The following is a 23860-nucleotide window of genomic DNA, read 5'->3' as shown; positions in this document are numbered from 1 at the left end:
TCATCTGTTTTCTCTCTACTGACCGCAGTCTCGTTTGAGGTTTTTTTTGTGGAGTTTTATCTCTCTTTGTTGTTTTTCTCTAGAGCTAGAAAAGAACACTCTACGGATTGTAAGTCAGTTTCATTTTGGCGGTGAGAGGGTCACCACTGCATGAGTTCACTATGCATGTATACCCTTGGCAGCTGGTCTTCCTGTGAGAGTTTTACAATTGTTGACGAGTATAATGATTAGTGTAGATTATCCGAGCCGTGTAAATTGAAGGGGAATTTCCTGCATATGTTAAAAAACTAAAAAAAGCAAGTTTTTTCAAATGAAAGTAATGAGAATTTTCCAGGGGAATTGTCTACAGGGAATTTTTTCAGTGAGAATTTTCACCGATGAGTGCATTGTTGGGGGGAGAGGAATTTTTCGTGATGGAATTTCCATGGATTTTCCAGCATTATTCGAAAAAAAAATCTGAAATAAAATAACAAGAATTTTTTTTTAACTGATAATAACGAACATTAAAACTTCAAACAGAAACCATTCCATTTGTGAGGGGCTGAACGGTTCAATCTTTCAAGACGTATCAGTTACTCTAATTAAAAGTCTCATTGTCCCAATAACTGCAAAAAGCTGGCAGCTTTTTGCAGTTATAATCGTTCACAGTTACAAGATTGGAATTTCGCTTAAGATTCAAAAATTTCTCTTTTGTTGGCCAGTAGAGGTCTCACAATTTCATTTTTCTGTAACGGTTTTGTCCGAATTGCTGTTCTGTCAATTTGTTAAAGTAATAATTCATCTCTAAAAATTATTTTTACGAAAAAAATAAACAGGTTCATTGCTGATATAGAGCAAACCTGGACTAATTTTCGTTGAAACATGACTTCAATTTCCATTGATTACTATCTAATTAATGTTACTGCAGTCCTGATGCATATAGTCATAGAAAATGAACGTTGACTGCATAAATCTTAGCATTAACTACAACTTCCAAAGTAAGTATGTGACACGGAAATCGAATTGGCGTAGAAACAGCCAACCAAGGAAAAGTTTTTTGTATCTTTTTCAATATTTTGTAACAGCTTTCGAATAGTCATTAGTTTCAATATATAGTTTATTGTTTCCAAAGTTTGTAGTATTATTAGATAATTAGTACCAGGAGACCGACGACTTCGATTTTTACTGGCACCCTCTTTCCGTTTTTTTCTCTTTTTTAAAATAAATTTTTCAATTTGGTCATTTATTGGCACCTTTGTCACACTAACCCCCCCCCCCCAAGATATTTCTCATTGGCACCCTCGTCACATTAGACTCCTCAAGATCCATCCCTGGTCACAATAGGGTAAGTACAACTACCCTGGGAAAAATACCAAATCTCCCCTAAAGTTTTTACCTATTCAGATCGTTTTTGTGGCCAGAAATGTTAATATGCCAATTTTAAGAAGAAAAAAAACTTAGTAGCCCATGTCAAGGCGGGGTCATGAATGGAAAAAGGCTTGTATATGTTGATTTTCGTTTCCTTCTAACTAGAGACAACGTGAACTTCTTTTTGATGTCATGGAGTCTGGTTAGGTTTGATGTCACCACCGTGGGAGAAGTACTGAAAGACCTGTAATTCTAAAAAAAGATCTCTTAAATAGCGACCACAGTTGCTAGTTTAAAAGACTATATATATTCGTTATTCTTTTGTTGTAACCTATGAGGTGTCAAATAAACAATAACAATTGAGTTAAAAAAATCTGGTGTGAATTCAATTCCTCCCTCGTGTAAATGCATAAGAATCATGGATGTTAATAAGATTTGTTTTCTTCTAGAACTCGTTTGGATTCTCACTATTGCTCCTCTTCTAACCATGGATTTGATTTACGATTCGACTTATTCGTCAGAATACTGGTTGTCAAATATATTTTAGCCACATATCTCGTTCGCACTTCATTTTCGTGCATTATTACCTTCGACTCAACTGAATTAAGAAATTATGTCGTGAATTCAATTCCTCCTCTGTTTCCTCTTTCTATCCTTTACAGGCACCAAAATAGCAAGTTCCTTATTCAATTGCAGTTTTCTGCAGAGCACTTAGTCATCTTGTCTAACTTCGCATGAGTTATAGATACTAAAAACGATACGGTTATTGCAACAATGTAATTTATGCTCCTGAAATGTGCTTATAAATGCTACGCCACTCATATGATTTTTTTTTCTCCAAAATTACGGTTTGAAAAGAATTTTCTTCAACTCATGACCTATCTAGATCATTTTTTTTCATGCTAGAAAATGCCAGGGCGCTAATTAACCAAAAAATAATAATATGAAGCCGTATACGAGACAACACACACATAATATATATATATATATATATATATATATATATATATATATATATATATATATATATATATATATATATATAAACATATATAAGGGTGTTGGCGACCATACACAGACAGGTACGCACCAATCAAACCTTCCTCCAAACAGACCCCTGAACACTCTCACCAAAAGACAAAAGAAGTTGGAACCAGTTTACTGTCGCATAACGTTATATCAGAATTCTTCTCTTCCCTTTTCACGGGTCTGCTTAACAGCATAAAGCAATTATAGTTCGTTTTTGAGCAATTTTTACGTACCTTGTAGACAGCTCAGTTTTAGTACTTTTTAGTGCAACGTCAAGTGTATCAATAAATATATATATATTTTATATATATATATATATATATATATATATATATATATATATATATACACATATATATATATATATAAATATGAGGTTTCAGTAGAAGGAAAGGCTGGGTAAATTTGTTTGAAAGAAATGACATGTAAAAACTTGTATTTTGCCAAATTGTAAGTAGTCTAATGTTAGTGAGGTTGTGATTTGATAATATTGTTTCTATTATTATTGTCATCATTTATTATTATTTTGTGTGCGAATATTATGTGCTATTTGTTGTCTTATTAAGATAATATGGGTCTTACAATGTGTTTGTCCGTAAGTGTTGATTGTTTGTTTCTTTTTTTGCGATGACCCGAAGAGCCTTTTTTTGCAATAAATATCTATCTATTGTAAAGTTATACAATATGATTTACTGATCAAAAACAGATGGAATTAGGTTTGAGTTGGATTTCTATTCTCGTAGTTTCATTAATTTTTTTAAAACGGATTGTTAGGCTCAGAAGAACCATATTATATGATAAGATTTTCTTGGAAAAGCCTATAAGTAAAATGAAAAAAAATTGAGAATTTAGAGTTAGTGCTTAACTAAGAATGTCAAAATGTGCGGATTCAATCGGATTGAGCCCATGACAAATCTTAACGATCTTGCAGTTGTCAACATTTTTGTCAAAAAAAGAAGAAAAAAAGATAACTGAATTAAAATATTGTTAAGTAATCTTTAGAAAAAAAAATAATCTAAGTCAACATCGGTGGGCGTATTTGAGGTTGAAATTGTTGTACAGGTAAGTCGATTACCTTTCTACCGTGATTGATCCTTAATGGCACCGCCTATGTATAGAATGGATAATACAGTATGAATGAAAAATAGCCATGTTGTCAAGCATTACAGCAAGCAATTTTCTACCATTTAATTTTGTTGACAGCAAAGAGAGTATAAAAAAAGACTAGACCATGTCGTTTCTAAACTCATTTTTATCCTTTGTATCAATAGAATGCCTTTAACGAGTTGTTTGTTTTTTTTCGACATAAAACATTTTTCCCGTCTCTAAAATAGTCAAATACAAATAATCAAAATACAACTGACTTTAAATACAATCAAATAATTATCGGCAAAAAGTACGAAATTTCATCAACGAGTGAAAAATCTACAATCAAGAATTAACTAGTCAAACTAACAACACAAGTAGGCCAATACCTGGATGAATGGTTGCTGAATATAAGGGAACATTTAGACAAAAACGAAAGGTCAGTGTTACTGTCACTCAAAAAGCACCTAACGATTATGTTTTCAAAGCACAAACTGTCCTTTATCAATAGTCAACAGTATTGCTGAAAGCTGATCCTTTCCGATTATGGTGCAAGAAACTGGAATCACCATAAACGTTTCACATTGCTATTCCGTAACGTACACCACTTACCATGAGGATGTAAAATAGTCAATCTCTGGTCAGCTATAAAAAGTCCACCGATCAGATGAAATTTTACTGTTATATTCTTATGGATTTTCAGTAAATCAGGTGATAGGCATACGTAGCCAATGTGAAACATCTGTAAGTGTAATGGATTGAATTTTCACTAATTGTTCAGCCACAACTGAGAAGTAGCTTTTTTCTGTAAGAGTTCCGGACCAAATGATTATTCTGTCATCATACATAATGCCCACGCAAGATATAAAAATACCAAAATGACCCAGCACTATTCTTAATACCCATTATTCCATAACACTGGCACATGAGACTATGACAAAACTAATAATTTTGACTGTCATGATCAAGCAGGAACAACTACCTATGCATCATCGTCCATTACAAGTTTCTCCATTTTTTCGAAGTTGCAAGCAGCAAAAAGAGGGGATGCAGTTTCCTTGGCAATATCTGATGCCCGTTTGGCTGTTTCTCTGGCTGCCTCTTTCAGACGTTCTGACGATGGTGGTTTGGGAATCCCATTTCTGGAATAAAAAGGACCATTATTGAATCAAAATAACCATGGCCCTAACATGCCCCAATATGGGTTCTATTAAACCTTTGGGATCCCAAAAATGATAATCTACATTTTTAAAATCAAGGAATAATTCATTCGAAATTATGTCAAAACTATTGCCTTAATGACTATATTTCATATGATTTCGTAAATTAACAATGTTATTCTTAAGTATGCGGTTAGTACTTGTATATTATTACGTATGAATTTAGCATCATCAGCCCCCCCCCCCCGCAGTGGATATGCCACCAATATTGAAAGTGCCAGTTATTTAAATAATAACCCTTTTAGCCCTTGACCCCATCTTAGGTCTGTTCATACTTGGCAACTACAATTTTCATTTTTTTTTTTGTTTCACAATTATGGGTTTTCTAGGGTTGTACCCACTTTTCGTCAAAATTACCAGGTTGAATCGCAAAAATAAATAACGAAAACTAATTAATTAACGTCATAAAACTTGGCTTTCTAAACAAATTTTTTTCGAAACAAAGGCTTTTATTACTTATAGTCTTGTATTTAAAAGGGCCCAAAATATTGGGCCTCGCGACTTGAGTATCATTAAAATTCACATACTATCGACCTTTAGATTCCCAAACACAGCTACACCTTCTCAAGTTGTTTGGTGTCATGTGCCATTTTAACTTATCTTTGCTGATTTTCACCCATGCTTCCTTTTTTAAGACTTAACGCCCACTAATACCAAACTCTACATAACTGCATATGTATACTTTTTTAAGAAACTGAATAAGAAGCTTTTGCTAGTTTTACGATCGTTTTGCTCCAGTAACTTGGCAAACCTAAAACTCCGCCTTGAAAACACCCACCTCCACCACCTTGAAACACCCACCCTCCGCCTTGAAAAATAAAAGCATCTCAGTTAAGTTTTGTAGAATTTTTTTATTTGAAATTCTTCATACAGGCCTTTTGCGCTTTTTCGTAAAACATTTCTAAAAGATCCCAGAATACTGTATTTTTATTTATCTATGTATGCACAATTGGATTGGTATTCTGCAGTGGGTGATCAATCAAATGTTTCCCTGTCCATCTCTGGTCCACTCCACGAAGCATGCAACGTCATCAATTGAACAAACAATCCAAAAAAAGTTTGTTAAAGAAAATTAAAGAAACATATTAGCACAAAAGATCGTCAGAATGAGAGTCATTTAATACTTCAATTTGACAAAAAAAAGAAGCAGAAATTAGAATATATAATCGCATCAAATATGAAGATGGTATATACTCCTATAGGTGAATTAATAACTCGACAATAAATATCGATAATAACTCGACAATAATAACTCGAGTGAATTAAAAATTGACAATAAATTCAAACAGAAATTATCAAACACGATATTGCTCCCAACACCGTTTAATCGTGAAAACCTTATATGGATATCACTAAAAACGGTTAGTATTTCGAACAATGTGTTTCTTATCTTCATAACAACAAAACAAAAGAGTTCTGTCAGAAGGTTAACCAACGTCTACAGACAAGAGTGGCGCTGCTCCCCCTCTGTACCCCTAAACGACTTGAGCATCATTTACCTTTAACTGAAAACAATATACATTTTGAGCCTAGTAGCTTTTGCATGTCAATATTTCGACAATAAAGGAAAGAAAATCACCATAACAATCAGGATTACGTGAAATAACCAATACAAGTGGAATTTCCAAGTCTCGGCAATTATTGTTCCTTCAATGTTTTAATCTATAAAAAAGAAAACATCTAAAATCCATTTCGTTTTTGAAAAAGCACAAATGTTGTTCTGGCAAGTTTTTGGTTTAGCGAACCATAGTCCCACTCCTGTTTAATCCAATTTCGCGTTTTCAGTCTGACTGGACTTTCTATTTTGATGTGTATTAGTTATAGGTTTTAGTCATACAGTGAAAGTAATTCATGTTTGTCTTAAGTTGGAATTATTCTACAGCTTTTTGTCCTAGTCTTAGGTTTTAATGTGGCTCTTTACTTTTCCAGGAAAACTCCTTATTTAGAAAACATTTTAAAAATAAATTTATGTTCTTTTTCAATTGGCATAGTTTTTTTATTGGTTAATGTTAGAAAGTTTTGGAAGTTTTTTCAATTTTTCTTCTTAAAAACTCAAAATTTTTGATAAGCAGCAGTTCAGTGCAATTTGTATACACATTATGTCCATCAATTCAAGAATTCTGTTTTGCTGTAAAAAAAATTAGCTCGACTGAGATTCCCTAGATTCTGATTTTTTTTTTTTTTTTTTTTTTTTTTTTTTGAGGTGTCTACGTATCTGGAAGTTCTGAAACAGATCAGCGTAAAAAAGAAAAAAAATTCTCGTAAACAGTCGATGTAACCACAATTTCTTCTTGAAATTTATCCTTTTTGTTAAGGTGCCTTCGATCCAGTCTACTTACACTCGAAGTTGCATGCCGAACAGATAAAAAGATAGTGGCGCTACTATATTTAGAGAAAAGATAATAATGTTTTGATGTTTGATAAATTCAGGAAACCCGTTTTTCAAAGAAAATGAACAAGTAGTAAAGACAAAAGCAAACAGACAAAGTTTACCAAATATTCTGCAGTTTCACAGACAAGCAGCTTCTAGAACAATATTTTTTGCGATATTTTTGTTGAACAAATTATATTTGTGGGATTTTTTTCTTAAATCACGGTTGTTCTTCTTAATATGTCGTAAAATACATACACAAGGTAAAGGATCTTAGTAAATAAGGATCCGCTGGAAGTCTTTAAGATCCGACAATGGAGCCAAACTAAAAAAAAAAACATAAACTGCAAGGGCAGTGTCACTATTTGTCAGATTTCCCAAATTGCTTGATTGACGGTATTTTTTTATTTTTTTTTTTACATTAAAAAGAAATAAACTTAAAACGAAGAAAAAACAGGCAAAATCATTATTTTGGCCCAAGAAAGTGAGATCAAGAAACATTATCACAAATCTTATGGCTAATAATAGGTTATTTGTGTTCTAAGGAAGTGAATCAACCCATGTTTGGAAACTCTAGATGATGATAAGGTTCTCAAGTTTTTCAGACGAATAGTTATTTCTCCAAGGTAACAAGCTAAAATAATTGTTAGGAAAGTTTTCTGTCAGCCGATTTCTACCTAGAATAAATGTAGTGTTGCTGTCACTCAACTATCGCAAATTTGAAGAAAAAAGATTATATTTATCATTCAGCTCATATCTGGAGAACACAGAAGACAAATAAGATATAACTACTGTACAGTTTTAACGCAAATTTATTGAAGAAATACTGCCTTGTAAGAGCGATCTGTCAGCCAGTAGCATCCAAAACCTGGCCTAAATTGGGACAAAAACCTTTTTTTTATCCATTTGAAGACATTCTAGGAGAATCTCCCAATCCACTTTTATGTAGGTATGCCATCTGATTCTACTTATTGTTTTTATGAGAATGTCAGCAACTGTAAAGCAATTTCAGTCAACTGCTCTAACACCGACTGAGAATTTTGCAGGGCCGCGAAGAAAATACAAAGTTGAGAATAAAAGCATGCCTAGAGCTTTAACGTGGCACTTTGTAAACTAAGCTATATAGAATTGGAATTTTAAAAATATATTGTAAATTACGTAGCTTTTATGCTATATTAAGAGCGAACTACAGACATTGCTGTGTTACTAAACCGAATTGATAAATGAGGGTAGTTGAGCTTATAAAACCAGAACCAGAGTAGCAATGCAGAGTTGAATTAAAAAAAGCAGAGTTACAGCCCAAAGCGATGACATATAATTTTCTGTTTTGGAGGACAAGTTGGGTTTCCAGTCTTATACTCAAATTCCGTAAAGTTGGATTATTCTTAATTTAAAACTATCTTCTGCTACAAAACATTAAATTGACATTCATTGGTGAATGGCAAGTTGTGAAAATACAGCACTTACTTTTCTAATTTAGCTTTGATCTTTCGAATGCCAATGCAGAGCTGAATCAAAAATCATTACAACCAAATTTGAAAACGACAGAAGGCATTAGTATTTTTCTCTAGCGAGACGAACCTGATTTGCTAGTTTTATGATTTAGTTTTCCTATAGTCTTAAAATGACTCTTTATAGAAAGAAACTTTAGAGTAAAAAACAGTTAACTGATTATCATTGTCTGCTAGCAAGTTGTCAAAAAACAACACTGATTTTTTTTAGACTATAGCTTGAATCTTTCGAATACCAGTGCAGAGCTGAATAAAGAAATCGTTACAATCCCAGTTCATATGATAGATACGACTACTACTATCAACATACCGTACTACCAAGCCGTCTGAGGTCATCCCAGGAAGTTTCCATTTCCTTCCTTCCCAGGAAGTTTCCATTTCCATTAGATCTTTCCATACATCCTCCCACCCCAACCAAAGGCGACCCCGATAGCTCTAGACAGTTGTCCGAAAAGGACAATCTTTGGCAATTTGTCGTCCTTCATCCGCAGAACATGCCCAAGTTATCTTAACCTTTTTCTCAGTATAACCCTAGAAAGCAGGATTGTAGCACATTTTTCATAAAATCTACTGCTAGAGATACTGTCAGTCAGTCGGGAACCCAAAGCAATCCATAGGCAGTTACTCTCAAAAACATTGCGCAAATCTTTCTCCTCTTTTCAGAGCACCCATGCTTCAGGACCATACTTGACCACAGTCATCACTGTAGCTTCCAATATTCTAATCTTTGTTCGCAGACGCATCTTCCTATTCTTCCAAACTTTTTTCAACAGGGGGCCTTGGCTATTCTACTTTTAACATCTTCATTGCAAGAACCATTTTTACTAAGAGTACTACCCAGTTAAGTGACATTGCACAATTAATCGATCTTTTCTTTGCCCAACATTATATTTTCATTTTCGTTTATTCCTAGCATTAGCGATCAAGTCTTCTTAGCATTAATTTTCAAACCTATTCTTACCCCCTGAACTCATAAAACCTGTAAGTTATTATCCGAAATAGTAGTGAAGATCTTGAACCAGTGAATACATTTGGGTTTCTACCCTTGAAGTTTAGTTTACTACAGTCATTAGGTTATGCTTAATATACTGAAAAATCTTAGTACAAACTTCAAAACGTTAAATGTATACTGACTGTTGGCTAGCAAGTTGTGGGAACGCAGCAGCGAGTACAATTTTGAAACCAGCGCTGGCTTTTTTAGAGTTTAGCTTGAATCTTTCATATCCAAACGCCTCAATCGCCTTCCTGAATCCAAACATTTCCGATTCAATCCACGCTTCTCTTGAAACATTAGTACAGTCAGGATTTTCTGCACAGGGTCGGTATGTCACCTTTTCCACAACAGACTAGAAAATAAACAAAATTACACGAGTCGATCGAATACGATTTATACGAGTAGAATTTTGTTCCATTGCCACGACAAAAAAAGTAAAATATTAAATAAATCGAACAGCGAAACCAAATACAAACGTAACTTAAATATTGCTATTTAAAGTAAAAAATCAATTTTAACAGAGCAACAAAATATGAGAAGAAAAAGACTTTAGTTCAACAAAACAGTACAAAACAAAAATAGGTAAGGAAAAAACATTATAATTAAACGAAATTTCGATAGCAGCAAGGGTTAAAGAAACAAATGAAAAATTTTCCTGCAAAACACTGATACGAATGTCATTTTATAGGAACAAAAATAAATCGGGTTAAAATACCAAAAGACAATGTCGTCGCGTTGTACCTGATATAGTTCATGAGCTAAATTAGAAATTACACTTCGCGTCAAGAAACTAACATAAAAAAACGACATTCCATCGAACTTGGTTTATTTGGATCCCTTCTCATTTTTTTTTGTCAAATCCGCTTCTCAAACAATATTTGATAATATTACGAAACATTATTTTCAAATGATGAAATTATGATGAATAATAATTTCATCATTATAATAATAATTTCACCATTAAAAAATTCTTCATCTGGATTCGACCAAATTCCGGCCAAATTAATTAAACAAATTCTTCCATCAATTATTCAACCACTGTACCACTTGTTTAACCAGTCATTCAAGCTCGGAATATTCCCTCAGCGTCTCAAGTTGGCACGAGCGATAGCACTATTCAAAGGAGGTGACAGGGGGGACCCCGGGAACTATAGGCCTATATATCGGCCTTATCCCTGCGGCAATATTCCATGATGTGAAGAAAGCTTTTGACAGCCTTACACACAATATCCTTATTGGTAAGTCGTCACATCAAGGTGTTCGTGGAAAAGCTCTGTCCTGGTTTTCTTCATTCCTAACTGGCCGATCCATTGCAGTTGAAACTTCTGAGGAGTGAAAAGTTGAATAGGGAGTGCAACAAGGCTCAGTTCTTGGGAGTTCCCTTTTCCACATATATGTCAACGACCTCTATCGACTATTTAGCAATCCACGGTCCAATTTCTGTTGTGCGTTCTACCAGAAAGGAGATGCTGAGGTTGGAGCTTGGCTACACCTGGTCAATATGAACAACCCTTTTCATTCGCCGACGACAGCACCCTGGAGGCTGCAGCACCTGATGAATCATTCTTTATCCTCAAGCTACAATTGATGACAGAAAACATACATCATTGGTTTGATGCAAATTTATTAGCTTTGAATGTAAAAAAAAATCGTTTCTTCTTATATTCTACCGCATTGGCAAGAACTGCCCTACTGTGACAGAGATTCAAACATCTAAGGGATTCATATCCCACCCAGCTGATCGGTTTGCTCGATTCATTGGGGTACATCTTGATGAAAACCTATTTTTCAAGTGGCATATTAATTCGATGAGACTAAAGGTTTCTCGAGGCCTTGGAATTATTCGGAAGCTGAAGCAAGTCTTTCCTTTCTCTATCCTTCATCTATTATACTTCTCTCTTACTTACCCTTATATATGTTGCTGCTCGTCAGTTGTGGATGTCTACATTTCCCTCTTTCCTTACACCTTTACATAATCTCCAACTGAAACCAGCAAAAGCCCAGCAGTCTACCACCCATATTTCTGTTGAACTTGCTGAAGATTAAAGACATTCATACATTGCACCTTTCTTTCATTGCATTTCAATATTTCTGTGGAGCCTTTCCATTAAGTTTTTCCGAGCTACTTGAGCTTTTTAGTAATGTCAGTCCTTATGAAACTAGGAAACAGGATGATGTGCTAGTGCCATCCACCCCTGTAGTGCACTCGGACTTTGGTCTGATAGTGGCTGTCGGGCATGCCTGGAACTCTATTCTTGTTGGGATTCGACGGTCCTGTACCATAGGCTCCTTCAAGAAACAGTTAAAGAAATTTTGATTAAAAAAATTAATTAATTTACAATATTGATCAGTTATTTATATTGTTAAATTATTTAGATTTAATTTAATTAACTAATTATTTAGAATGACTTTAATTATTTAGAATTGGGTGGTGTGAGTGTTGGTTCCTCGATGTATATTTTTTTTATTACTTTTTTTTTGTATTTTTTCTTTTAAGTAGGTGGTGCGGAGACCAGTAGTACTCGGGTGAGGATTGGTGAGTAGAATCTAAATATATTTTAAGTGTGAATGAGTTTAATAGTTATTTATATTTTTTACCCAAATAACGGGCCATTAAGCCCTTTGGGATATTTTTTTTTTATAAATGGAAATATATTGATAATAAAAGGAACTTGAACTTGAAAGAAATTATATTATTTTGGGTAAGAAAGAGGTTTTTTGCCTCTTTTTTTGTGCTCTATTTTTAGTGGAAATTACCTTGGCAATCCAACTTTCTGACAGAAATTTTCTAGTTCAAGTTCAAGTTCAATCACTTTATTATTCACATATACATGTATATATTTAACAAAGGCTCATGGGGAGACAAGCTCGAAAAACTTGGCCTAGACAAAGATAATGTAATGCTTAACACTACAGTATAAAGATAAACATTACGGTTAAGATACACTAACACAATAGTAATATGGAAGTAGCTGCTATCCCAGGATCCATCAATAAATATAAAAAATTTCAATATTATTACATATAAATTAATAATAGAAGACAGCCGATTCACCAGGATTCACCCAGAGCATCAAACCATACAAATAACTTTATCTTATTAAACATACGCTAAATTAAACATAATCTTGAACTAAATGAAATTGAAGATTCTTTTTTTATTAATTGGACAGAATAAAATATATCAATAAAATCCTTGTGAGCATCCCAGCACTGGGCTATTGACACAAACGGAGCAAATTTAGATCCTTCAGTACTATACTTGTCAATGTAGATGCTTTTTTCTGTCGAGCGTTATAATTATGCAAATCTTGTGATTGGAAGAACAAACTTTGATTGTGGTAATATGGCAGTAATTTCTTAAAACCATAATTGAATTTGAAAAAAATTGCCCGAAAAGTAAATTGCTGAGAAACTGGAATTGTATCTAGGTAAGTATATAAAGATGCTGTAGGAGACTTATTTGGAAGTGCATTAGGTGATGGAATAAAAAGTTTCAGAATTCTGAAGGCTTTATTTTGTAAAATCTGAATCGGTTTAATATAGCTTTTAAATGTAGATAAGTATACTAGGGAACAATAATTAATATTAGACTGAATCAGAGCAAAATAAATGCTTTGTAAAGCAGAGTAGGGCAAATAATGTTTCAACGTATGCATTAAACACCACACCTTGAAATCTTTAAGCGTAGATTTTGGATGTGTGTTTTAAAAGATTAGTTTTAGTCAATCACAAGTTCAACATATTCTATCGTTTCTACCAAAGATATTGATAATAGATACATTGAACAAGTAACCCGGGTAATACGAGGGCAGATATTTGACTTTCTGCCGTAAATTATAAAATTAGTTTTCGATAAATTTAAAGCAATAAAATTTGATAAACACCAATCAAGAACATTAGAAAATCCAGTATCCAGTTTCTCTCCCAGCTCCTCGTCATTTCTCTAAGAAAGTGAAACTGCCGTATCATCAGTAAAATCTGTATTGAGACACGAGATTGCCAAAGCGCGGTGAAGACAATTTATATAAATGAAAAAAAAAAACAACAGAGGACATAGGATAGACCCCTGAAGTACCCCAACCTTCGAAGACTGAGGAACGGGCGGATAGAGGAAATTGCCTCCATCTATTTGTTGCTTTCTCTTATCAAGATAGGATTTATTTAGATACAACACCGGTCTATACACATCACAATTATCTAATCTACAAAAAAGAATAGAGTGGAATACTGTATCAAATATTTTCTTGAAATCTAAATATATTGTTCGTGGAATTTCACCTCTATTTTAGCATTCATGAATATATTGGATGAGAGCAAGGACAACATGCTCAGTATTGTGTCCTGACCTAAAACCAAATTGGGAATTTTTGAAGAAAATAGGCAATTTAATAAAATCATAAACATTGTAATAGTCACCTTCTAAAATATTTTAGAAAAAGCAGCGGGAATTTGACTGGGTTTTCAGGAGAGTCACTTTTGTGAAGTGTAATTATCCTCGCTTCATTAAAAGCAGAGGGAAAAGTCCAGTTTTAAATGGGAGATTAATTATATGCTGTAATGGTAAAATTACTGCAGAAAATATTTATTTAATAATAATAGAACTAGATCCGCCTGTTTCTGGTGATTTACCTGGATTTAAACTACACACTATGTTTGGCATTTCAGACAGAGAAAAAGGTCCGAGAAAAATTGAATTGCTTTGAAGAGATTAAAGGTATGAAGAAAAATCTTTATTTACTGCGTGAATTAAACAAACTAGATTCTGAAATGTTGGTATCTTTTTCATTTTTTTTAGCAGTAGCAGATAAAAGCAGTTTGGTGGCAATTAGACTTATTAGATATAAATTAAATAGCGACGTCGCTTGGTCCATTTCCCCTGACAAAATTAACCACTTCTTGTCAAAGGTTAGCCGTAATTACATTAGGGAATTTGCTTCGCTTTTCCGTGTTTAGCTGATGATATATTGTTTTAAGTCGCTGCTATAAATTCATCCCTAGTTGTAGTTCACTTTTAGAAAAACAAGTTCGTAATTCTTATAGGGTCTGAGTTTCTTCTTTCTTTTGGCGTGTTTCTTATTCAGTTTTTCTCCAGGAATTTCTTTATGTCCGGTTCTAAGACGGCTTAAGTATTTTGTTTTGACTTGAGAAGATGCATAGTCACGGAGCCACGCGATATATATGGTTTTGGGTAATCAACAAGCAGCAGAAGGTTGAAAATGTAATCTGATGTATCAGGCTGAATGCAAGAATCCAAGTCGAAAAGTATCAATGTTTCTCCAAGTTCCCTGAAAATCAGTCTTGACTGACAAAAATGTCCTCAAAATCAATAAAAATTTCAAAATGCTCCAAAATTGATCGATTAATGCTCAAATCCAATGGGAATTGAATAGACCTTAATTATTTCCTTTTTTGTCATTCAGTTCCAATCTTTAAAAACTGACAAAAGATAAGATAATTTATAGCAATTAGGGAACAGTAATGATCCATCATGGGCTAAATTTGCCTATATAAGCTGTATTTTATTCGATGGATTCTGTAAAAAAATTTATCATTTTAAAAGTAAGCAACCTAGAATTTCAATAACCCTTTTTGTAATTGGATTATTTAGCAAAGAAACGAAGTGACCAAATTTTTAGTTCAGACAAACCTAGACATCTATCCAACACAAATAGGCCAGTTCTGGCACATCTCTGTGATTTAGTCAAACAGAAATATTTCATCGAAGGAATATAATCTATGGAAGAGCATGCTGCTGCTACTTTAATGGAGACTGACTTGCTTGATAGAGTACCTGGTAGAGATTAAGGACTTACCCTCAAGGGTATATCAGACATTCTGCAACGGGCTATTCAGTCTGGAAAAGCAAAATGGTCAGCCTGCCTAAGACTATAGGTAGGGTTGCCTTGTTTACTTCTCATTCCAGGCAATCTGACGGTTCTATGTCAATTATAAATTATTGGTCAACCTGCCTGAGACTCTAAGTGGGCGTGCTACAATGGGCTGTTTAGTGTGGAAAAGCAAAATGGTTAACCTGCCTATGACCCTCGGTAGGGGTGCCTTATTTCCCTCTCATTCCAGGCAATCATTATTATTATTTAAGAATTAACGACGCTTCTTGACTACTATGGTCCCTGCGTCGACCCTGCAGTGCATTCCTGCAGCGTGATTCGATCTTTGCGTCCTATATTACCAAGCTAAGGTCAAATCCACTGCGCCACCACAGGACATTCCAGGCAATCTAACGTTCCTATGTCAATTTTAAATTATTGGTCGACCTGCATGAGACTTTAGGCGGGCATAACTTTCTAAAAGCTAACAAACAAGTATTGGTCCATAAGAGAGTCATTCTTACTCCCGCCGTTTACCGGTGCCATTTAACCAAACACTTGGAAAACTACAGGCTCTATAATATCATAGTTCTATGACTATCTACCTTAGCTTTGCCCAAGGAATGACGCATGGACGGATGATAGACTTATCAATTAACAAAGAAACTGACATCATTTTGATACAATCCTAATAAGGGCTTATGCCAGATTTGCCTCTCACTCAATTGGACTATCTGTCTTGGCTTTTTCTACAATTAGCCATGGCTTGATGCCCTCAACTACTTGATTTTTAGTTCAAAATTTTTAATTCAATTGCAAATTCTCTGATCACGCGATGGAATCCACTACTGACTTGGATTCAAAGAAAGAAGGTGGAATGACAAAGATTACAATGAATGAGTTGGCACTTCTGAAGTGGATTTTAATTCTTCTATTTAGCGCCTTAGTTTCAGCTACATCAGTGAGACGCTATGACTTGCATTTCAAAGTGAGTTTAACACCGCTCAAAAATCAGCATTCCTTTATCCTGCAGCACCACACAGCTGTTGGTAAATTTAATTCTTTTCTGGAATCCATGCTCAATCCTTTTCAATAAATCTGCTTTTAGCAAAGCAAAAATCATGAATAATGAGCAGGCAAACCAGAAAAAAAAACCCAGACTTTTCAGCAATATAAATAACATCATCAAGGTTGAACTTCGGACTTTCAAGTAATTATTGGTGAGCGTTGACATCGCCGGCGACACAGGAACCCTTCCCCCATCTGAATAATTGGCTTTCTCGTGAATTTCTCCTATATATACCTTGTATTTTGGAAACAAGTGCCATTCCAGAGAAGGTTGCATTTTGGCCAGGAACCAAGTCAGTTGTTCTGCAGTGTTTAAAACAAAATTAAATTCGAATTAGTGGCCCGTAACACCAAGATTAGGAATGAGATGATTCATTCAGAGAGGGTGGTTGGGGGGGGGTTTGGAATTTCGTACCTCAGAAGCAACCCGTCAACTGAAGCAGAAATGACTGAAAGCTATGGAAAACAGACATTCAAAACTCTTCTACTCTCGTATCTTTTAATGGTGACATTCAAAACTGGATACATGTGCCCTTGGAGATAGATGTGATGGAATTTCTAGGTATGGTGACAAAGAATACAATATCATATGTCCTCTCTAAATACGCAACTGTCTGAAGAGCCGAATTCAAATTTCAAAGCCTATGGACAAAAACATGACAAACGAAAAATCATAAAAAAAAAAAACTACCAAAAAATACCAAAACGAAAACTACGAGACTAAAAAAAAATCATCCATTAGTCAATAATTAAATTGCGGAATGTCAGGGCAAGTTAAAAACTGGAAAAGCTCAGTAGAAATTAATCAATAAAGATAGGAAAAATAAAACCGGACATTAAAAAAAGAAAAAGAAAAAAGGAGAAACCAAAACAAGCGAAAATTAACTGCAATTAATTGTCAACAGTGTATTTGGCGTTCAACAGTGTATTTGTATTTCATTTGATTGTCAAACGATACAATCCTGATTTGCGAAAATAAACTGCAAATTTTGCTGGAGGAGTGCATAAGCTTATGCACTAGTGTTAAAAGAACTTGGTCTGCAATATATTGGTCATGTTATGTGTTAAATTTAATCAGACAAAACAAAACTAAAGCTAACCAGTTCTTACTGAGGATGTTTAAGAAATTTGAAGAGGTTTTGTCAATCAGATAAGATTTAACAGCGGTGATTACTGGAAGTATTCCAGGAGCCATGTGGTCAGCTTGAGCATCTCCTTAAACGGCTCATTTGCCAATTGACTTCAAACAGGTTGAATCTAAGACAACTTTTCCAGCCCATTGATAAAGCGACAACTAGTCCTTCAAAATTAAGACTTTTAAAATTAATTAGATTTTCAAAATTAAGACATTCAGCATTAGTAACTGAAAGTTTAGGAGAAACAAACCGATTGGGGAATCCCGACAGGGAGACTTGATGAGCTTGAGAATTTCCTGAGTGGGACTTTTAATTTAATATTATGATGGTTTGGAGAAGAACGGTAAGAGAAGGATTTACCTAGGGGATAAGGAGGTGGGGGACGGGCAAGGATATGGACGAAGCATGAAGAGGAAAGTGCAACTTGTTTCCTGTTGACTGGAAGTGAGAACAATTAGGATTTATTAACAAGACAATTATTAAGTGCAAAAAGTCTCAGACCTGAGTCACGTTGACAGGGTAGGCACGAGGGATAAAACGAATGGGTTGGAAGTGGTGTTTCGTGGAGATAGGGTAAGAAGGATTAGAATTGGCAGGATTTTTTTTGTAGAAGGAACCCTTTCCTTCTACAAAAAAGAAAGAAGGCAAGAAGTTGCTGGGAAAGGGAAGTGGGGTGCGAACTTTCTGGGAGGAGGGAGGTCAGATTTACTTGGGCAAATGACGGGTGGAGGCCCGAACCAGTCGACAACATCTTGGAGGCACGGAGCGGATAAATTATGCAAAAGGGTTTGTGACTGGGAAGGATATGAGTAAAAGCGGATTGTGGGAGGGTTTGGGTGCGATGGTGATTTGACTGGCCGTGATTAAACTTCTGGGTTGGAGGGGTGCTTCGGAGAGAAGATACCTGGAGCATATGGCTTTGTATCAGATAGGGTGGGAGGTAATGAGGGGTATTTAACATGAGATGAATGGGATACGCAGTGTTGCCCAAAAAAGGGGGATTTCCAGTGTGGAATCTTTGACTGTCAACAGCTGGGAGTGCTCAAGTTTGCGCACTTGGCTTTTGTTTGCAGCTTTAGCCCTATTTTTTTTTTTTGCAAAAAAGCAAGAGGGAACATAAATATGCAGGTTATCAAACCCAAAACAACGCTCGCTGGATGGTAACTTACATAAAGGAACATGGTCAAAATTATACTCTGCTTTAGTATATTTGCCGGTGAGGTACAAACGTTAACGAGCACTTCTTTTGGTCTCACGTGTTATATAAAAAACGGGAACAAACTCTTGGACTATGTTTATTTCGTTTTTTGAGGTCATGGGTAATAGATCCATGATTATAGGGTCACTTTACCTCTTTTGCAATTCCCTTGCTTAAAAAACAGGAAATTTTTTATAACACTATTATCAGCTATACTTTTTTCCTCTAGCTTGCTCGGAGCACGATCATGTCCAAAATCACTTTTTTCTTCTAATCTCCAAAAACATGCCAAAATTATGTTCGCACATTCGCGAATATTAGCAGAGAAGCCATTATTATTAGGGAGATTCACTTCCGTACTGTCAAAACGAATTCTGGCATCTGTATTCTCAAGGTCAGGCTTATAATTAGGTCGAATAGAGGTGAGATTGAGGTCAGATACAATTTCTTAACTTAGTTTTATGTCACTTGTAGTGGCTAAAGTTAATGAACTGGAATCCTCTGCTTTCTTCATACTTGTCTTGCTTGGCTTTCCTTGTTTTATGAGTTTCTTCGTCACAGATGTGTTCCATTACTTACTACAAAATTCGAATTAGTAATTTGGCCTATTTGTTAAGCTATAACTGGAACCCAGTTTCAATATCTGCCTTTAATCTTCTGTGGGTCTGTCGCAGTAATTAAAATTAATGATATTGGATTTTAGCATAAAGGCCTTTATAGTTACTCTCATAGAGTACCTATTCTGCACAGCAATCAAAAGTTAAAAAAAGAAGAAGAAAAATGAATTTACCCTACTGTATACAGAATACGCTACCTAGAGAGGTTTAAAATGCAAGCGATCAAATAGACTTAGAAGACTCCTTGGAAGTAGTGCGTTACGAACTTTATAATAAGAAATGAGTGTCTTTGTCTGTTAGGCTTTATAATCTAACTGTTTTAATACATTTTCCACCATAGGATGAGGAAAACTGGAACAAGATTCTTACGTTATAATATTTTACTTCACCACTTTAGTTTTTCTATCTTTTTGGTTATTTGGTTTCTTTTTTTTTGGTCTCCTTTTCTATTTTAAAAATTGTTGTTTATCTACTAATCTAGACTATCCTACATTCAATTTTTGCTTCGTAGTTTAAAAATAAAATAAATAAATAAAAAAAATCGCTTTCTGGACGGACTCTCCTTGACACTTCTAAAAAAGTAGAGCCATTTTAATGAAAGTTATTAAATTATTTATTAAAGTTATCAATAGTTATTAAATAGCATTTAATGAAAGTTATTAAATGTCCGATGAAAATCAGCAGTAGAGTCTTTGAGATGAAAACTACAAAAATAGAAAAACCCAGCACATACTGTTTTATGAAAACCCGAGAAAACTATTTTACACCCTTACCCCCCACAAAAGTTGAATTCTTAAAAGTTTCAAATATATTCCCAGCCGTGAGACAAATCAGGTACCCAATGTTTAGTTTCACAAAATAGCTTTTAGGGCATAACGGTTAACGATTGCCAGAGAGTTAGCAGCATAGGGAATTACATAGGTAGATGTAAACCGCAAAATCCGAAGTCATCTATCTCAACTACTTATCTTCAAAATATAAAAGAAAGTTTTTCTAGAAAAGCGATTGTTTACCCAACAGTATTTTATTTAGAGCTTAATTCTACATACCATCACTTTACTGAATCCAATATTTTTTGTTAATGTCGTCAGTACTTTTTTCTCTCTATCAACAAGAGATTCTTCTAGGATATGAACAAGCTTGGCTGGAATAAATCTTTCACCCCATTTGGGTAATGAATTTGTCTTGGTGAAAATCCTCTTAGTCAAAAGAATATTCCCACTCTGTTCTCGCCATAGAACATCCTCGGATAGAACATGTTTACTGTAAATGTAAACATTAATTGGTCAGGATAAAATCGAAATCAAAAGCAAGTTTAACATCAAATTGCGAATGAAAAAGGTCAGTCAAGATGAACTTTCTCATGACCAAAGTACTGCAAAAAAGGCGTAATGAAAATGTACAAATACAACAAACTATAAATGAAACAAAATGGCAGACTATCGTCAATGCAGTCCGCATTAATAGCTTGTCCCTTTAAACATATTTACAGGGACTTCCTCCAATTTATAATACTTGTTAGATTGACCCAAACCTCGCAATAAAATAAAGAACAAGGATACTGAAAATATAGATACTGAAAGTAATAATTGAGCTCGTAAAAGGTCGAACTAATCAAATCTGCCCTTTTTTCAACTATAGTATAAAAGCATTTAGATATTTTTGTCATTAAATACTAAAAAAACCAAATGTGTGATGTTCCTAAACCTGGATAGCGCAGCCAGCCTTCATAATAGTAATATATAGCTATGGTATGTTGAGAAGTTGGGAGGAAGTAGTAAGTCTAGGCTTGTCTCGTTTAAAGATCCCAATTCGTCAAATATGAAGCAAGATTTGCTTTGTGAGGAAAAATTAGCGACAGTACTAAGTACTAAGTAAAATAAGGCTCCAGGTGCTGATAATATGGAAATAAGTTTCTTAAATATGGTGGCTATGAGGTTAGAAATAAGTTACTGAGGATTATAAATATGATTTTTGAAAAAGGAGAAATACCTAACGATTTTAGGCAAAACTTCATTAAACGACTGTATAAGAAAGGTGATAAGAGTGAGTGTGGTAATTATCGAAGCATTAGTTTGGTCTCTGCAGGTAGAAAATTACTTAGCAATATGATACTTTTTAGACTGAGAGATGCAGACAAAGTATTAAGAGAAGAAAGTGCAGTTTTAGAAAAGGTGGAGAATGCGTCGACGAAATTTTCACACATAGGTCAATAATTGAGAAGCGCCTTAGTTGTCAAACACCTTTGGTCCTCATTTTTATAGATTATGAGCAAGCGTTCGATTCGACGATAGAAGAGCTTTAGCAAAGGTCATATCCTTGTATTGTATACCAGACAAAAACATTAGTGATTAGTGCTATGTTTGAGAATAACACTGGTGCGGCTAAGGTAGGAAATGAGGTTAGCAGCTATTTTGCATTACATCAAGAGTTAAGCAGGGTTACGTTCTAGCCCCCCTATGGAACATTTGACGGACTTTATCTTAAAGAGCACAGTAAAGGCAAGGGAGACCACAAAATCAAATGGGGAGGAAAAACTCTCCTGGATTTAGATGATGCTGATGATTTAAGCATCCTAGATGAAAGAGTGAGCAAAATGAATAATTTTTTAGAGATTTTGCGAGTTCAGGGTATTACAATAGGTTGAAAATTAATTTTAATATGACTAAGTCACTAAAGCTAGGAATAAGTGAAGATTAAAAGGTGACGTTAGGTAACGAAAAGATTGATCAGGTGGGCGGCTTTACTAACCTTCGTAGTATTATTAGTTAAGACGGTGGGAGGAGTAAAGATGTTAAAAGTAGAATAGCCAAGGCTCAGGGTGATCTTTCATAGTTAAAAAAAAAGTTTTGAAAAATAGGAAGATAAATCTGCAAATCAAGATTAAAATATTGAATGTACAGGGATGACGGTGGTCAAATATGGCCCTGAAGCATGAGCGCTCCAAAATGCGGATAAAGATTAACTAAATGTTTTCCAGAGAAATTGCCTACGGATTGTTCTGGGTACCCGGCTGACTGACCGTATTTCAAACAGTTGGCTGCGCGAAAGATGTGCATCAATCCCCCTTTCGAGGCCTACAATGAAAGAAAGGCTGAGACAGGTAAGTTACGTTCTGCAGATGAAGAATGACAGATTGCCGAAGATTGTCCTTTTCGGCCAACCGTCATGGCTAAACGGAAAGCAGGCCTTCCTCATCTGGGGTGGGAGGATGTCATAAAGAAAGATTTAAAGGAAATGGAGACTTTCTGGGAGGGTGTAGAGAGGGAAGCTTTGAATACATTGGGTTGGAGGAGGACAGTGCCTAGCAGTGTTGTCCTCAGGTGGCTTGGTGCTGCGGTGAGTTGGTAAGAGTAGTAGTAAATTAGTCACATGGAATGTGTAAAGACAGATGGACGGAAATTTAAAAAAAAATCTGTTAAATAGTGATAAAGCTGTAGGAAATGATAAGGAAAAGAAATACATTTTTTTTGACAATTTCGAAGTGAGGGAAGAAGTATTTTACGAGGGATTAGAGAGAGAGAGTACTACAAGGATTAAAATGATATGTCCTCATATGCTGATAGCAAGACAAATGATTATTCTCAGTACGACGGCGACAAAGTTTCACGCAAATTACTAAAGGTTATGTGAAACAGAGGGAATATCCAGTGATTATAGACAAATTTCAATTAAACCCCTTTATAAGACACGTGATAAGAGCGAGTGTCATAAATAGAGGCATCAGCTGAATTTATATAGGAAGCACAGGGAAGAATAGTATGTGTTGAAGAAGGATAATTGAGAAAAATCTGAATGATCAGACCCTTTAGTCTTAATTCGGTAAGCCAATTGAACATAAACTCGATAAGCCAATTGAAGAGCCTTCATAAAGATCCAATTCTTCCATATAGGTGAGTATAATTTTAGTAATAAGTGGAATGTATAAGAGAAACATTGCAAAAATTTCGATAGGAAGTGAGGTTAGTAGTTGGCATGGCGTTGAATTAGGAGTTAAGCAAGGTTGTGTCCTCTGACTATTTAAATAGATTTTTAATTCACTTTCTCCTAAGAAACATATCAAAGGCTATACATCAAGATGGGATCAAACAGGAAGAATCCCGTAGACTTTGATAAGTGTATGATTTGAGGGTCCTAGGTAACATATATTAACCAACTGAAGGAGTTTTTGTAAGTTTTGAGAGCTAAGGGAGCAAAAATACGTTCAAAAATTAATGCTAAGAAGACTAAGTCGCTTAGAATAGGAAAAAATATTTGTGAAGTAGGAAAATGAGAATATCAATCATGCCGATAGCTTCACCACTTGGATAGTAATAATAGTAGAGATGGTGGATACAGTGAAGACTTAAAAAGTAGCATAGCTAAGGTACAAAGTCTTTTTTCCCTAGTTTACGAATCAATATTAGGATGTTAAAAGCTACTGTAATGATTGCTGACCAGCAAGGTTCTGAA

General features: G+C 34.8%; 1 protein-coding gene across 1 annotated transcript in view; it reads right to left on the bottom strand.

The window, feature by feature from the left end:
• Positions 1-3510: 3510 nt before the first annotated feature.
• The window catches only part of LOC136032346 (PRELI domain-containing protein 1, mitochondrial-like), a 34202-nt gene continuing 13852 nt past the window's right edge, over positions 3511-23860 (bottom strand). The window contains exons 3-5 of the mRNA XM_065712672.1: positions 20458-20671; positions 9699-9910; positions 3511-4604 (exon numbers count right to left, since the gene is read on the bottom strand). Coding sequence (XP_065568744.1) covers positions 4445-4604; positions 9699-9910; positions 20458-20671 — 586 coding nt within the window. The 3' untranslated portion in view covers positions 3511-4444. The remainder of the gene's footprint in view (positions 4605-9698; positions 9911-20457; positions 20672-23860) is intronic.

Source organism: Artemia franciscana, chromosome 1, assembly GCF_032884065.1.
Source record: "Artemia franciscana chromosome 1, ASM3288406v1, whole genome shotgun sequence".
Lineage (NCBI taxonomy): Eukaryota > Metazoa > Arthropoda > Branchiopoda > Anostraca > Artemiidae > Artemia > Artemia franciscana.
This window is presented reverse-complemented; position numbering and strand designations above follow the sequence as displayed.